The 17,240-nt window shown below is 45.2% G+C and overlaps 1 protein-coding gene across 1 annotated transcript in view; it reads right to left on the bottom strand.

Annotated features, from left to right (window-relative positions):
* Nucleotides 1-17,240, bottom strand: part of syt7b (synaptotagmin VIIb) — a gene marked incomplete at both ends in the record, with an annotated part of 49,739 nt that overhangs the window by 11,390 nt on the left and 21,109 nt on the right. Inside the window, 4 exons of the mRNA XM_079736493.1 lie at nt 4,667-4,789; nt 7,427-7,774; nt 15,444-15,578; nt 16,668-16,747. Coding sequence (XP_079592619.1) covers nt 4,667-4,789; nt 7,427-7,774; nt 15,444-15,578; nt 16,668-16,747 — 686 coding nt within the window. The remainder of the gene's footprint in view (nt 1-4,666; nt 4,790-7,426; nt 7,775-15,443; nt 15,579-16,667; nt 16,748-17,240) is intronic.

Raw genomic sequence — 17,240 nt, 5'->3', positions numbered from 1 at the left:
GGTCAACGTCCCTTCTCGCTTTTCATCGACTGCTTTTCCGGTAATCAGCTCCCAGGTCCCCAGCCACAGCCTTAGAGCCGTATAGCAGGGGTGTGGGGGGTAGGGTGGTGAATGAGTTCCAGTCGGAGGAGGTCTGACGGTTTCGGAAGAAAAAATAGGAAAGATGGCTCGTTTGTGGTGACCTACATCCCTGTTTCCTTACAATCATCTTTGGCCCTGTGCAATTGGCTGCACCCTGGGAGCAGCAGGGCCGTCATTAGGAGCCCCGGCTCGCTGTGATTGCAACACGGCGTCGAGGTGGCCCCTGTCAGCTGGAAGATGGAGGCTGGATTTAGAACAGCACGGTGCCTGGCTTTGTTTTGGTTTTAGTGTTTTTGGTTTTTTTTTGTTTGGCGTGACGCAAAGACGTGGAGTACATCCGGAATGTGTACAGGCGAACAACATGTAATTTCTCCAATGTCATCAGTCAAATCCCATAGCAACCCCAGAGGATGAAGACAGGGCATTCCCACGGCGGCCCAACGTAAAGTCTAGCATGTTCCTTTGAACCACTCCTGCATTGTCTGGCTAACTCCTACGACGATCAATGAGTGGATCAACCTTGACCCAACCTCCCCCCTGATCCCTGGTGAAGTAGACACTAGTTCAAGAAGACTGAATGTATCCGAGTCACAAAGACAGTCGCCAGGCCAAGAAAATGGCAAGATCTATACGCAACAAAAAATGTATTGTAGTCTGCTTGCGGAAGAAGATAACCCAGTGAAATGGTCTATATATACCATCCCACAATCTGGTGTGTGTGTGTGTGTGTGTGTGTGTGTGTGTGTGTGTGTGTGTGTGTGTGTGTGTGTGTGTGTGTGTGTGTGTGTGTGTGTGTGTGTGCGTGGTGTCCCTGATGTTCTCCACGTATATATTACTTCTTCATCTCGCAAAGCCAACCATTGACAATGAGGAAGCCCCATGTGAACCGAGGCTATTATGTGTAATGTGTGAAGAGTGGGGGAAGGCTCTGTAGAGTTCTCCCCCCCAGCAACCCCAGACAGTGATGATACCTCTTCAGCCATTACACTTATCCATGAGTGCTTGTACCAGAGTAGCACAATGTCAGAAAGCAACGCAGGTAATCTGTGACAGGATTTTGAAACCTACAATACCCTAAACATCTCATGATTTTTATATCAAGTTCCATGAAAGATATATTCTAATTGGTATGGATTCGTCTGAGAAGAGCAGAGGAAACAGAAAAATGTAGGTTTGTTCGGACCACAACTGACGAGTGTGAATAATATTCATAAAATGTCCAGTACACTGCAGATCTAAAGTTGTTGCAATTTATTCATGGTCCCCATTACCAGCTTGCGTACTGCTCTGTTTCTTGTCCTTATACACGTACCTCATAGACAACTGGCTTTAAGGATTGTTATGAAACTCTGTTCATTATTTTCTGACTGAACAAGAGGTTCAAAAAGAGAAACTATTACTCAAGTTTGTGCGACTCATGAAGTATTGATGAGTAGCTCTTAAAAACCCAGCGCACATCACTGTCCTCTTTTTGAAAGCCTGCCACAGACATTCTCACGCACTCACAGTGCACACAGTGTGTGTTTAACTCCAATGAGCCCTTCACTACAAATAAGGGGAACAGCTGTTTCACAGTTAGAATTGTGTTTAACAGATATTGGTAACTTTTCCTATGTTGAAAGAACATTGTCTTAAAGATAGGTATAAGACAAAGGTAATTCATTAACTAAAAAAAGATGAGGGCAAAGAACGGGATACAATTAAATGTAAGAGAATGCCAGGTTAACTTCAAGAGCATGTCAGTGTAGACCTCTCTCCCTCAGTCTAGACCTCTCTGGATCAATCTAGACCTCTCTCCGTCAGTCTAGACCTCTCTGGATCAGTCTAGACCTCTCTCCGTCAGTCTAGACCTCTCTCGGCCAGTCTAAACCTCTCTCGGCCAGTCTAAACCTCTCTGTTTCAGTCCAAACCTCTCTCCGTCTGTCCAAACCTCTCTCCGTCAGTCTAAACCTCTCTCATCAGTCTAAACCTCTCTATCTGTCTAAACCTCTCTATCTGTCTAAACCTCTCTCAGCCAAACTAAACCTCTCTGGTTCAGTACAAACCTCTCTCCATCCGTCAAACCTCTCTCGGTCAGTCTAACCTAACTCCGTCTGTCTAAACCTCTCTCCATCAGTCAAACCTCTCTCGGTTTGTCAAACCTCTCTCGGTCAGTCTAAACCTCTCTTTGTCAGTCTGAGCCTCTCTCGGCCAGTCTGAATCTCTCTGGGTCAGTCTAACCTCTCTTGGTCAGTCTAACCTTACTCGGTCTGTCCAAACCTCTCTCCGTCAATCTAAACCTCTCTCTGAGTCAGTCTTACCTCTCCCACTCATTCCCAACCACTCTCCCTTGAAGGTGCCACCACTCCCCATCTTTCAGATGGGGTGGGCGGGAGATGCTGCCGATCTATATTTCTCACTCGACTAGGCTCCGACGGCACGGAGTGGAGAGTGGGCACAGGGGGGCAAGCGATGGTGACAGTGGCCGGGGGGCGACCGGGAAGAATACAGAGGGACAGAGATGATGATGATGATGATGATGGAGGGCTGCCATTAGTTGTGGAAGGACAGTGGACGGCTCCTTGGGTGTGACGCGACCCCGGGGGCCAGCAGCTTGTGACCAGCTGGCTGTGATTAAAGGGAGTCATTTCTGACAGGCGCCCGCACTGCCAGACGGTTCAGGAGAGAGCAGACAAGGGGGACATGGGGATAGAGTCAAAGACCGGCGAACTGCACCGTCTGAGATCTCAAGGCTGTGCACCGATCATCACCACTGCGCAAACAAATAAACAGGTTCAGAATGGTGTCTGCCTACATACCCTGCATGCACACAAGTCGTGCACACATGCACACACACACACACACACACATACATGCTGAGCACACCAAGTTCTTTTTTTCTTCACATGCTTTAAGTTCACATTTGACCTAGTTAAAGTAGCATCCCTAAATCTGGAAGGGATTCACGGAATAAGTTGTTTGCTCTGGGAAATGTGTCACCCCTTTAATCTCAGCCTTTAGAGCCAAATAATTCTGGTTCACCGGACCGCACAAGTTTACACTTCTACCTCCAGCCATGACCTTGTACGGACATGACATCCCTCTTGTCCACCCTCTCTCTTGCAAACACAAACTGTTGGTTGTTGGTGCTGACATCAATCAACGCGATGCAATTTTCCGGATGTCCAGTATTCAAAGCCCAGAATAGCATCATATGATAAGAGGACAGCCTTCATCAGTTCAGTGATGTGTTTCCCCACTTCGTTTTCACCAATCAGAGAGCACAGCTGAGAGAGGGTGGGATAGAGAGGAGAGGATGAGAGAGAACGAGAGACAGACAGAGAGAGAGAGAGAGAGAGAGAGAGAGAGAGAGAGAGAGAGAGAGAGAGAGAGAGAGAGAGAGAGAGAGAGAGAGAGAAGGGGATGGGAGAGAGAGGGAGAGACAGATACAGACAGAGAGAGCGCTTGCTCGCCTCAGTTGTTGTGGGTGCACTGACTCCCGCTGACGAGAGGGTGGGCATATTTTTAGACAAAGTGTTCCACGTGAGGAAGCAACATACTACTCCTCCCCGAATAATGAGTGAGCATCCCGGCTCTGCCGCCTACAACTGGCAGATGAAACCATGGGCCCGCCAGCCGCGGGGAGCAGGCACCAGGCCCACTAATGAAGAGGGTAGAGACTTGATGACTTGGAGAGTATAAAAAGCAACCGTTTATATTTATAGATGGCTCCATAGAAATGAAGAGAGAGCACATAACAGCACCTCGCAGTCGGCTGTTGGACCATGTGCTGATGGAAAGCAAATGAAAATGCTGCAAAAAACTGGAACCACAAAGAAAGATGGAGGACAGTTTAGCACAAAAATGCAGTTTAACAACTGCCTTTTCATTTCACTTCTAGCACTGACACTTTGTCTCGGTTGTAGACTACTGCAGTGGCATCACAAATTAAACTTTAGATTTGTAAAGTACAAACCCCTACTTTGTTACAGCCTGGTCTCGAAACAACCACTTTATTTAGCTTTGCAAAGATATCTTATTTTGATTAATACTTTAGAAATTTATGGACTTTTTGTTAAGGAGATCAAAGGTGAAAAGTTGCATTATTAAGCAAGTTCCCTTTAAACAAACAGACTGTAGCACAACACATTAGGGTAACTCAAACATCAATCAAATACGTTTGATTTTGGTAGTCTCAGCCAAGGCTCAGACTGAATACAAAAGGTTCCTAAAAAGTAGACTCTATACTTTGTAGGATGCAAGTGGCAATTTTGGAGGAATGAAAAGTACTGAGAATCAAGTTTGTATGGAGTTTGTTTAATAGCTTCAAAACAATGCTATCCTCGTTCAAATGATCAGATGGGTTGTGCTCGTGCACACAGTCAGTTTGAGGCTCTCAATTCCAAAATCAAACTCTTTGTTGAATATTTGATGGGCACAGTTGCTTAAGTATATTGTATTTCAGTCTGTTTTTTGGCAACCCTGTTGAAAAAGTATAACCCTGAAGTCTCCAAATGTTTTGCTATTTGCAGTCTTCCCTTTTCCTTAATCTCTCTCTTTAGGTATAATTGACTCTGGTCCTACGTGCACTCTCTCAGGCCAGTACCTCTTTTCTGGTGTGGTTTGGTTTTCTTGACATGCCGGTGCTTCCTGTAGATCTGGGAGGTTGGCAAAGTCATCCTGTTCAGCCAGTCCAATCGCTAGAGACAAAACAACCATCTTCCCCTCCCTGGGCACGCGGTCCCACAACACAAACAGATACATGGGAAACACAGTCCATAGACGTACGCCAGATAAACATATGGTAGACAGACACATGTACAGAGGGCACAACGTAAACACCCATCCCCACAAACAAACACACAAACATACATACATACATACAAACAAACACAGACGTGTTGCACAGACAAAGAGAGTGGGAAGAGGTAGTAAGGGCATATAAAGTTATTTAATTTCATTCCGTCAATTTAATAAAAAAGGCGTTATATATGAAAGCAATGTTTTCTGGATGAAAGGTTCTTGTGAGGACTGTGGGTGTAGACTTCATCAACATTTTTTACTTCTATGACATCCCATCTATTGGCTCAGCGTACAGCAATGCGGTAATGCGTCAGTTCTCATGACTATTATTAGACCCTTAAGGTATCCGTAATCCAGCGCCCTGTGGGGGCCTTATTGATTAGGCTGGATCAAATTCAGAAGACAAACAGTGTGTAATGCACAATCTTCTCTGTTCACTGTTTCTCAGTTGGGGTTTGTGCCAGCAAGAAAAATAAAGTACATGAATAGATAATTTTCTATTTCTGACAAAATATCTGTGAAGGGTAATTAGAATCCATGTAAATAGAAATTTGAAAGGAATACTCCCAATAAAAAAATTATGATTAAAGCAAGGTTTTGGTCTTATTATAATTTCAATGAAGGTAGGTATGCTGCACCATGAATTATGAAGGCCTGGGCAGCGGGGGAGCCTCCCCGCTAGTGCGCTAACATGTATGCAATATGCCTTATAGCGACCTAGGTTCGATTCCCACCCGTGGTCCAAAGCAATATGTCATTCCCTCTCTTGTTCAACCAACTGTCCTATTCATAAAGGCAAAAAAAGGGACAATGATAACAATAATAATTGTGAAGTGCTCATATCAACACAGTGTATTCAGGCTGGTAATGTCCCTGAATCATCTGTGTTAGATTACATGATAATTCCAGTCTGGATCTGCAACAGTTTATCGACACTTAAAACTAAACGCTGGCGTGTGTGTGTTTTTTTGTGTGTGTGTGTGTGAGACTCAAATAACTATTTTGGTACAATTAGGTGGAAAAGGTAGACAACAGCCGGTGAAGGTACCATTCTGGTGCTCATTGATCAGGGCTGACTAGATTAGTATGGATGGCTGGAACGCAGGGCGCACTCCAACCCGAGGGTGGCATGATCATTACCACCTACACTAGCTCTATCGATCATCCCCCAGGACGCACGCCTCCGCCTGTCATTGGACCGCACCTTGGTGGCGGTGTCCGGAAACGGGCGATAGCTGCATCCATCAGGTAATAGTTAGCGTTGGTATAAACGCCTCAACGCTTAATTACTAAGACTGCACCGCCACCCTCCCCCTACCCAAACTTAAATGTATACTGGCGGGTTGATGGGCGGGGAAGTTAAGCTGTGTGGAGATACACTGGGACAGGGACAACACACGCGGCCACCTCTCCGTGCCCTACTTGTCCACCCAGCCTCTATTGACTGATGATTCATCTGGGATGGAGGTCACTGGCTGGGGGATACAATTAATGGGGCGGAGATGGTGGCGTTGAATGGGGGGACGGGGGTGATGGAAGGTGTAGCCGTAGTGTATAGGGGGGAGGGGTGTTATGTCTGTGTATGGTTGGGCAGAAGGTAACAGAGGACCTTAAATGGTGAGGTGCTTGGCAAGAGTGTGTGGTGTGAACTGTCTGTGAGGGCCGTGGATCTCCACAGCCAAACAGCAGCTTCGGTGCATTTGTCAAGCGCATTTGCATCAAATTAATTATAAATTCAGATTTCGCCTTGGCACGTCACCTTATTTTATTTCATGTGGGATGGAAGAATCTGTTGTGTATATGTGTGTGTTACATGCCACGCACGCCATCCCTTGTGTGCAAGGACAGTCTGCTGCATAACACATGGGCATTTTTGCACCATATTTGAGAATCGCTGGATTTCTTTCTTTCTTGTCTTGTGTCTTCTGTTACATAAGTGCCAGCTAGCTTGTGATAGCTCACTCTGCCCATCACAATTCTAGTCACTGGGAAGCAGCCGCATCATCCCTCTAGTGGAGAATCCGACTCAATGCAACAGTTGTGCAATATAATAGGGTGCAAAAACGCGATTTGTTGTTCACCTTCCTTTATCATTACATCTACATTTAAATGAGGTACAGGGAACTAATATGGTTTGGTTGTTTGACTTCACGCGAAAGGTTCGTCTTGATCCCGAATATCCACACCATACCTTGCGCAAGACGCCCAACCCCGGCTTGCTCTTTAATGAGATATATCTGTATTCCACTTGAGGTTGCAAAATAAACGTTCAAATGCTGATACGACACTAATAAGACACAGAATATAAAACCAATGTGTTGGGATTGTGTTTGCAAACGCACGGGCAGACAATCAGTTCAAAGAGCACGCAGGCAGGCTTTCAATTCATTGTGCAGCATATGGAACGATCCGGGGCTCCCTCTCGAAAAGCAGACCATGCAAACAACGTAGCAGTCACAGACGAACGAGATACGTAATCATTAATAACGGCTCGGAGCACGTGCACGTCAAGGACAGATGTTAGTCATTCCAACTGTGGAACAGGAGGCAACGGCGGACTCACAGGAAGGACTTGACATCCAGACCTCTGGTGCGGATCTGCCCCATCACATGGTCCCAGCTGCCTGGGTTGGACCTGGATCGGCCCGCCCCGGCCCCTCTGTACCGGGAGGCTCCGGCCGGGCTCCCCCGGACGCCCCGGGGCCCCCCGCGGTGTGCCCCGCCGCCGGGCCCCGTGTGGAGCTGGCCCAGGCTCTGGGAGGTGGCAGGGGGCTCGTTGGGGCCCGGCGGGGGCTGGTGGGTGAGGGGCTGCTGGAGGCTCTGCTGGCGCACCAGGGGCCGGGGGCGGCCCACAGCCGAGGACGGGATGTGCTCCAGCGTGGAGGCAGAGGACAGGGGGGCGTCCCCGAAGCTGAGCGGCAGAACACACAGTAGCAGTAGCACCGGGACAGGGAGACGCTCACAGACAAGAGGGGGGGGAACCGATGGTGTAGGCGCCAGGGCGGTGGAAGGAGGACGCAGGGTTATAAAGCAGAGGAGGAACAGGAGGAACGGTAACATAGTGTAGGGCTGTGTTGATGCAGGATGGGATTTGTTTTGTTTTGTTTATCAGAGATCTGAATGCAGATGGCGGAGAAAGCCTTAAAATGTATAAAGGGGTCGGAGCGAATGAGGAGTGCACAGAGAAAGATGAAAACAGAGGTAGACAGAGAGATAAAACCTGAGTAGACATAGATAGATAAAAATAGGGTAGACAGAGGAAGGTAAAAACTGAGGTCACAGAGAAAGATGAAAACAGAGCAGACAGAAAAAGGTTCTGATGGTAGAGAGAAGAAGAAACAGTGAAGGCAAAAGCAGCTGTACAGAAAACTTATTGTACGAGTATTAGTATAGGAGGGATGTATAAAGTACTTAGTATTAGTGTATGAGTGGTGTGTAGAATACTTAGTATTCATGAGTAATCTTGGATCCAGCAGTCTGCAAGGGGCTGAGATATTCTAATGAAGAAAATGTATTTGTTTGAGAAGATGAAGCTTTCAGAAGGTTTTGATTTCAAACCTTTGCACAAACTTTTTTGCTGCTGGCAGAGGATGTGTTTGCCAATTATGCGTGTACTGATCCCCGCCTCCAGCATCTAGTATTAGTGGATGGGTTGTGTATAGATGATTTAAGCGGTCAGTATACTTCACAGGCAAAATAACTTTGGTGAGGTCGTAACAACAAAATGATTGCAGAGAAAATAAAAGCATGATGCATGACTCTCCGACCTTCTTTCTGCACTTCCAGCATCTCGAAGATTTTGAAACTTGCCAAAATCTCTGCAGATGATGGCAATGGGAACATTGTGTGTGATTAGCTAGAAACGCAGGACTGGCGTGATTTATTTTGACCTGATTTCCCCGTCGCCATGGAGACCCCACTGGTCTTGACTAATGTAACATTCAGTGACCAAACCGAAACCACATGGAGTATAAAACAAGTTTTTCTGCCAAGGACCTCTTCAGTCTTGGCCAGCCGAGAATAATGCTACTTCTTTTGAAGTATGCTGACCACTTTAGTGTTAGTGCATGAGAGGTTTATAGCACACTTAGCTTTAGTGTATGACTGGTGATTAGAATACTTAGTATTAGTGTTTGAGTAACGTATAGAATATTTAGCGTTAGTTTATGAGTCCTGGCAAGCTGGCTTCACAATGATCACAATCAAACTGAGATTGTGCGATACTAAACAATCATCCTCTTGAACCAGAATCAAATGCAGGATTAATAGATTGTGATAATGAGTATTAGTTTGGTCAAACTAAAAGTGAATGAACTGCCTCCACTACAGCAACTGCTAGCATCACTATTTTATTCGACTTATTTACCAGGACTTCCATCAATGTTCCCAAACACCCTTCACCTGCATCCCTAAGGTCCCTACACTTCCCACGCTTTTCTTTGCAAAATTCAATCCATCTCACCCATTTTTAATTTTTTTTAATTTTATTTGGGCTTCATCTTTCCGACCGGGTCCTGCCTTCAATCTATCTCCACACTAGGTCTCAGGCCTCCCTAATCACCCACTGCTCTTACAATCATTTAAAAGTGCTCCTTATCCTCTACCCTTTGTCTCTGGTCTGCCTGATTACTGGAAGATTGTGCTAAACAGCTCCGTCCGGGGAGGGATTGACAGCCTGCTCGCGTAACCGTGGCGGCGGTGGGTATATATGGCCTCAGGCACGCCTGGCCTCGTCACTAAGAACTCAGACTCTGAGGTGAGTACAGTACAGGTCCCCAGACAGCTAAGAGTCTGGCTGCTGGAGGGAGAAAACACTAGCAGAAGGCAGAAGTCAAACATACTCACCCATGTGTATGCATATGCTTACATTGGACTGCACAAAGACACACGCACATACATAGACACCAACCCACGCACACGCACACACACAACACACAACACACAGCATCCAAATACACACACAAACACGGACCAGACATAGAAGCATCTCAAATACATTCCAAAGTCCAATATTTTTGAAAATGCAGTTGACTTGAATTCAAAAGTTAAAAGTAAATAATGTGTGTCATTACCAAGTATAAATGGCAACGTGTGAAATGATGCAGGCTCGAGAAAAAAGGGAAAATTAGAAAATAAAATAAAAATTAATCAAACAAAGAGACAAGAAATGACAAGGGAAAGCAGGTAAATATAAAGCATACGAGTTTGGCCAAAGCTACACCCAGGAGAAAACTACCGAACGCAATACACTGAGTGTTCTTTCTTAGTCCAGCATCAAGCAACATAATAAATCAATGAATCTGGATGGATTCTCTATGGCATTATGCCAGACAACTAGGAGCCACTCTGTGTACTTATGCATTTTAGTGGAGTGCATGTGTCATAAATTTGGCTCACAGCGAATCTTCTTTACTGACTATTTTCAAAAGTTGCAGGGCCATGTAAAACCGCCTTCCTAACCAGTGTGCCCTGTAACCTTTCAGTACTTTATCCTGTGAAGGTTGAATGCAAAGGATAGGATATGTGGATTAATATAAATGTTCAAAGCGAAATCCATTTTTCCCCCTGCTGCAACATTTTCCATCATGTTGAGTAACTATTTTAACTACTTCCCTTGCAGTCAATAAAGAAAAAAAACTGGCCTAAATTGTAATTAAGGGGCCTTCCAAAGATGTTGAGGGAGGGAGAGAGACAGAACAGAAGAATGAAAAAAGAAAACACCAAACACTTGCAGTGAGAGATGAGCGCTGAGAGAGTGATGCATAACCAAAAATAGAAACCAATACCAGCTAGAGAAATGGAAATAGATGTGGATCTGAAAGGGGCAGAGAAGAGATGGTAACAGAGGAATGAATCTCAGCTGCGTGCCAACAGCTGAAATTAAATTAAGACTAAAGCTCCTGATCGCTAAACATATTTCTTCACACACACACGCATCCCTTATTTTTTTAGGATTTGCTGTTTTGTTATTTTAGGAATGTGTACCAGGTAAGAAAAAAAGATATCACCCTAGTTTTTTGATTTGCAGATTATTTTTCGCAGTGATACAAATAAACAACGATTTAATAGTCTGATTATTTCAGAAAAATTTATTCTGTGCTGCTGAAAAAATGTTATAAGTTATATATCACTGCTACACACTAACTGTGAACCAATCCATCGCTACAAATGTTAATCTTTAAAAATAAAAATGAAGGGCATCAGCCACATCTTTCTGATCAATGTGGGCTTTCATGCTATTTTATATTTTGATGGATGATTTTCTATTGATAGAATTGTTTTGAATAATTTATGTGAAATTTTGTTCGCTATTAGAAGCCACTCACATGGGTTTTAGAAGTCCACATAGAAGAGCATTGCCGATTCCTTGATGGATTTAGAATGTGGATATAATTAAATTCCAAGATCATTTAAAACCGTGGACATGCCTTTAATACGAAACAACCAAGTGATTCTGTTTGGCAAAAAAACAAAACTAAGTACTTGAAATGGCCAAAAGATCAATATGTATATCAGCTTTGTTCAGTGCTTGCATATGGTCAACAAACCTTTGTCCCTCAATTTGCTCTCATTCCTCGCATGTGTAACATCCTGCCGTTGGAAGGCCGTACTTCAGATATGGGCACCATGACTGGGCATGCCCACATTTTCCTCCCTCCTTATTTTCATGCATTCCCCCCCATAGATCAACCTTCACCATGCAACTCACTTGCTAGACCGCAGGCCTCCGGCGTGCATGTGGCTCTGGAGAGCTTGCCAGCGCCCCGCTTTGCCAGCCCCCATCACCATGCTGCGCAGGCTGTCGCTGCGACTGGGCCCAGCCCCGGCCCCTGAGCCAACAATGCCCCCGCTGTCACTGGTCCCAGGTGAGGGCCCAGCACCTCCCTGTCCCCCCTTATCCACTGCCCCGCTAAGAGAGCATGCGGGGTCAGGACAATACAGAACGACAACAACAACAACAGGCAGGAACAAAAACAGTGGGGAAACCAACAGAACAAGGAGGAGATAGGTAGAGGACATTGAGAAGGACAGATACGTACAGAGAGAAACAGGAAGTGGTACAGAGACAGACAGGAAGGGGCACAGAGACCGTCAGGAAGAGGTCCAGAGACAGAGAGGCAGTGATATAGAGACCGACAGGAAAACGTACATAGACAGAGGGGAAGTTGAACAGAGATGAACCCGAAGTGGTACAGAGACGGACGGGGATCGGTTCAGAGCCAGACAGGAAGTAGTACAGAGTCAGGCAGAAAGTAGTACAGAGACAAACATGAAGTGGTACAGAGACAGACAGGGAGAAGTTCAGAACCAGACAGGAAGTAGTTCAGAGCAAAAAGGAAGTGGCACAGAGACAGGAAGAAAGTAGTACAGAGACAGACAGGAAGTGGCACAGAGACAGGCAGAAAGTCATACAGTGACAGACAGGAATTGGCACAGAGACAGACAGGAAGTGGTACAGCGACAGACAGGGCGAGGTACAGTGACAGAGAGGAAGAGGTAGAGAGAAATAGTTAGAGAGATAAAAACTTCTGTGAGAGGTTAGCAAGACACAAAGTGGAGCACTCGGTGGATGCTTTATAGAGACAACAGGAGAGCTCTTAAATCACTGCTTGCAAAGAGATCAGAGTGGAAATACACGGAGCAGCTCCCACCGGACGGGTTAAGCTTAGCAGTGAAAAGGCAAAAGCTTTACGGTAGAAAACCTATGCAGAACCTTGACACACTTTCCCCCACGATGAATTAACTTTAACTTTCAATTTCGTCAGCACATATTCCCCCATCATGTGGCCTACACACACCCCTGTGTAAGGCAACACCTAGACGTCACAGCGACAGACATCCCCAGTGGGCCAAGTGATAAGACAAGGGCAGCAGACCAGGACATTCTTCACAACATAGTCATACAGTGACCGCTGGATGCGTAGCGCGTGGGTGGGGACATTCAGTTGTAGGGTGATGAACATTGAACATGACTGGAGGTTACCTGGGCGACTGGACTAATCAGGTTTTATGGGATAGGTCTCAAGGCTTAGGGCAATTTAACACATTTGTAAGGTGCCAGAACAGTGAAATGGCAAGTTTTGCTTTGTGTGATTCTGTTTGGTCGACAGAGACAGAATCTGGTTATACATTGGGGGCTATATCTTTATTTCCCTAGGAAGAATAATACAATAATTATAATCTTTGGTGTCAACCGGTATAAAACCTGTATCTTTTTTGTCATTCTTCTCCACCAACAATTTTTTCTTTCAATAAGAGATAAAGGTAGAATCGAATATGGTATTGATGTTCTCATCTCACGATAAGAAAAAACAATATCTCAATTGTACAGCTTAATAAAATCAGGCAACCCTAATCCATATCACTTAAAGCACTACAGGGAAGGATAATAGCACCTTTACCACAGAAATACAGACTGCTATATCTTGTTCTATGGGCGGTGGCTGAAGATGTAGGATGATTCTGAGGATTTAGACCTACAATGCATAGTGAGGCTAGGTCCCCTAGCGGAAGCATTACTGCGAAGGGTGGGAGGCATGGAACTAAAACATGACACGCGCAAAAAAAGAAAATGAGGAGATTCCGATGACCAAGGGGTGGAAACCAGACAATGACACACAATATCGCAATGTAATGTGTTTACAACCAGAACACACACACACACACACACACACACACACACACACACACACACACACAGTAGGATCTCAGAACCCCGCCACGCTAGCAACCATGAAGCACAAAAAGACAAGACAAGAGAAACCAATGGCCAACCCTCTGTTTGCAAGCCATGGTAGTAGTCAGTTAGCAGGCCTTAGCAGCTGCTGACCAGTCGGCAAGCGTTAGCAGCTGGTTACCAGTTAACAGGCCTTAGCAACTGGTGACCAGTTAACAGGCCTTAGCAGCTGGTGACCAGTCGGCAAGCGTTAGCAGCTGGTTACAGTTAGCAGGCCTTAGCAGCTGGTGACCAGTTAACAGGCCTTAGCAGCTGGTTACAAGTTAGCAGGCCTTAGCAGCTGGTGACCAGTTAACAGGCCTTAGCAGCTGGTTACCAGTTAGCAGGCCTTAGCAGCTGGTGACCAGTTAACAGGCCTTAGCAGCTGGTGACCAGTCAGCAAGTGTTAGCAGCTGGTGACCAGTTAGCAGGCCTTAGCAGCTGGTGACCAGTCGGCAAGTGTTAGCAGCTGGTGACCAGTTAGCAGGCCTTAGCAGCTGGTGACCAGTTAACAGGCCTTAGCAGCTGGTGACCAGTTAACAGGCCTTAGCAGCTGGTGACCAGTTAGCAGGTCTTAGCAGCTGGTTACCAGTTAGCAGGCCTTAGCAGCTGGTTACCAGTTAGCAGGCCTTAGCAGCTGGTTACCAGTTAGCAGGCCTTAGCAGCTGGTTACCAGTTAGCAGGCTTTAGCTGCTCACAAGCATTTAGTAGGCCTTAGGCGTCTAGTGGCCAGTTAGCATGCCTGAGCGGCTATATAACTTAGTAGCTTGTAATCAGTTAGCAGGCCTTAGGCTGCTGGTGACCAGTGAGCAGGCCTGAGTGACTGGTGGCCAGTTGGCAGGCCTTAGTGGTTGGTGACCAGTTAGCAGTCCTAAGTGACTGATGGCCAGTAAGCAGCCCTTAGCAGCTGGTTGTCTGCCCGGGAGGGGAGAGAAGAGCTACAAGGGTGGTATATACTTCACAGGCTTGCTTTCAGAGAGGGTTGCCCGTCTCCATGGCAACGCGCCATGGGCTGCAGGTGCAGGTTAAAAGTTAGGGGCTTGATGAGGCTGGCAGGGCTGTAGAGAATGGGGCAATCTGACCTTTGACTCCCTGGGGGGAGTCAACAAGTGTTGTGATGGTCACTGTTATGAATTCTGGAAATGTCCCAGAAATGGCTGTCTTGTAGGACTCTACCAGTCATATACCTGATAAAGATGCTCATACAAAAACTAATTATTTTTGGCTTTATCGTTGCAATTGTCCTATGATTTTATATTTGACAACATAATTTTCCCTAGATTGGGAATGCAAGACAAAGTGTGATACTAAGAGGGATTGCTTGGCGAAGCTTAACAATTATATCATCCAAAGAGAGGCCTGAATTCTTCAAGAATGCTGGCAGAATTCCTAATTGCAATACACATCTCTATAAAACCTTGCCTGGCCCTAACGCATATCAAACACTATCTAGACCTGGCCGGGCCAAGAAAACATTAAGATCCCTGCCAATTAGAGCCATATGCTTCCAAAAAAGAGATAAGATAAAGTTACAAAAGATGCATTTTTATTACCTCACGCTACTTAATGGTACCTTTTACAACCGTTGTGCTTTTCCTTTTTTACAAGGCTTATGCGGGACAAAGTTAATGTGGGTGTTTGTTTAGAAACCCATACAGCCTATACCAAATATATCTTGCTCTTTTCCAGTGTGTGTGTGTGTGTGTGTGTATTTTTGTTTTGGTAATGTTGGATTAAATGCAAAATAATGCATTTGAGTACGGCAGCAAATCAGCTTATTTCATCAGCCTGATCATGTAGGCCACCATTCGTTACCGCCCTGCCCAGGTAGAGGGGTCCCTTACCAGCCGTGACTGAGACTCACTTGGGCGTGAGGCGAGGATCTCCATAGGGGGCGTACGGAGACATGTTTAAGAGGAACTCCTTCGGCGGGTAGGAGCTCCACCTCTGCTGTACATTGCTGCTGTCGTTGTTATTCCAGAAGTCTCTGTCTAAATCGCTGTGGCCAAAGAGAGAGGCACAAACAGTAAGTACTGCAACAAAAAAAACAGAACATGCAAACAGTGTTCACGCCTGTGACAAGACTGGGAGAGGGAAAAACAAATCCTGCCTGTGAAGAGACCTGGTCTAATACTCACTGATCCTAACACAATAACAGTCCCGCTCACACTGTATACAGATTTAGGGAGAGGGATATTTCTGGATATTATGTCTAAACAACAATGAACCAGATTAAGGGCAATAACAACAACAGGAAGTGGTGTTAATATTATTATCGTTATAAACAACAAACATATTCTTACACTGTACTTGCTTTCAGTCCCGAGAAGATGCATAAATCATTACAGTAAGAAGAGCATTAAACCTAGGATAGACTGTGTATGGAAGGAAGGAAAATAGGTAAGAAGAAAACAACCAGCAAAACAAGGAATGACTTAGCCATAGTGGAAGGTACCCACGCAGCTTAGCGGTGGCTAAAAAGTAATATTTAAATCAATGAAAACAAGACAGCATGGGCTATAAAAAGAGAAAAGGCCACATAGAAAACAATGAAGTAAAGCACACTTAGAACACAAGCAGAAACTAAAAAAACCTGGACAAACATAATTAAAACATACCCTTTCACAGAGATGTCATCGTAGGAAAAGCATAGCAGTCGCTCATAACACACATCATGGGTCTGCTGCTTTAACATTGCGGGCCGTAGACTACACTGACATGGACCATGTGCCCTTATGCATACAATCAGCAGACCCATAATTAGTGTTATGAGCTACAGCTGTCTTTGTCCTATGATGACACCTCAGTGAATAGGCTCTATCACATGTTCTTTGGTCACATATTCTTTGTTTAAAACAGAAGGTGTACAATGCAAGTAGTAAAGGGGAAAGTACCACTATTTATATGTTTATTGATACTGCATACTATTATTTATTTTAACATTAGGGGGCTGATCTGTCTGACATTGACATTACAGTATTGTCATTACAAATACCAACAACATGACTTATGGAACTGGGAAGAGGTCACTATACTAAAGGGTTAATTTGGCTAATACTGTACCCTGCACCTGGTACCTCATACCTACTTGATGGCTTTATTCTCCCCTCGACCCCTCACAGACTCTGGGGAGCTGGCCGCCTCCATGCTAGGCTTATTCCTCTTCCCCTATGAAGAGAAGAAGAAAGAGAGAGAAAGAGTAAGGAAGAAAAGAGAAAGAGAAAGAGAAAGAAACAGAGAAAGAGAAAGAAACAGAAAGAAACAAAGAACGAGAAAGAAAGAGAGAGAAAGAGAGCAAAAGAGGAGGAAAAAAAAGGAACAGAAAGAGAAAGAAAGAGAGAGAAACAGAGAAAGAGAAAAACAATTTGAGAGAAAGGGAAAGAAAGAGAGTGAGAAAGAGAAAGAGAAAGAGATAGAGAAAGAGAAAATGTGTTTCAAAAGAGAAAAAGAGTTATGGAGTTTGGCCGGGAGAGCTTGGCCGGGTCGTCGAAGGAGCTCAGCCTTATAAAAGGGCTCTCAGCACACTAGAAACCCAGCAACACGCTCCCGCAATCCTCCACACTCCTGCAAAGGCTAAGGCTGGTGGAAATAATGGATATTAATACTGGACACACACAGTGTGCTAGTGGATAACCCTCATCACTGTCCGCTACTTGAACAG

The sequence above is a fragment of the Pollachius pollachius genome (assembly GCF_949987615.1).
Source record: "Pollachius pollachius genome assembly, chromosome: 5".
Taxonomy (NCBI): Eukaryota; Metazoa; Chordata; class Actinopteri; order Gadiformes; family Gadidae; genus Pollachius; species Pollachius pollachius.
The sequence above is the reverse complement of the archived record's forward strand: the minus strand, read 5'-3'. Positions and strand labels throughout refer to the sequence as shown.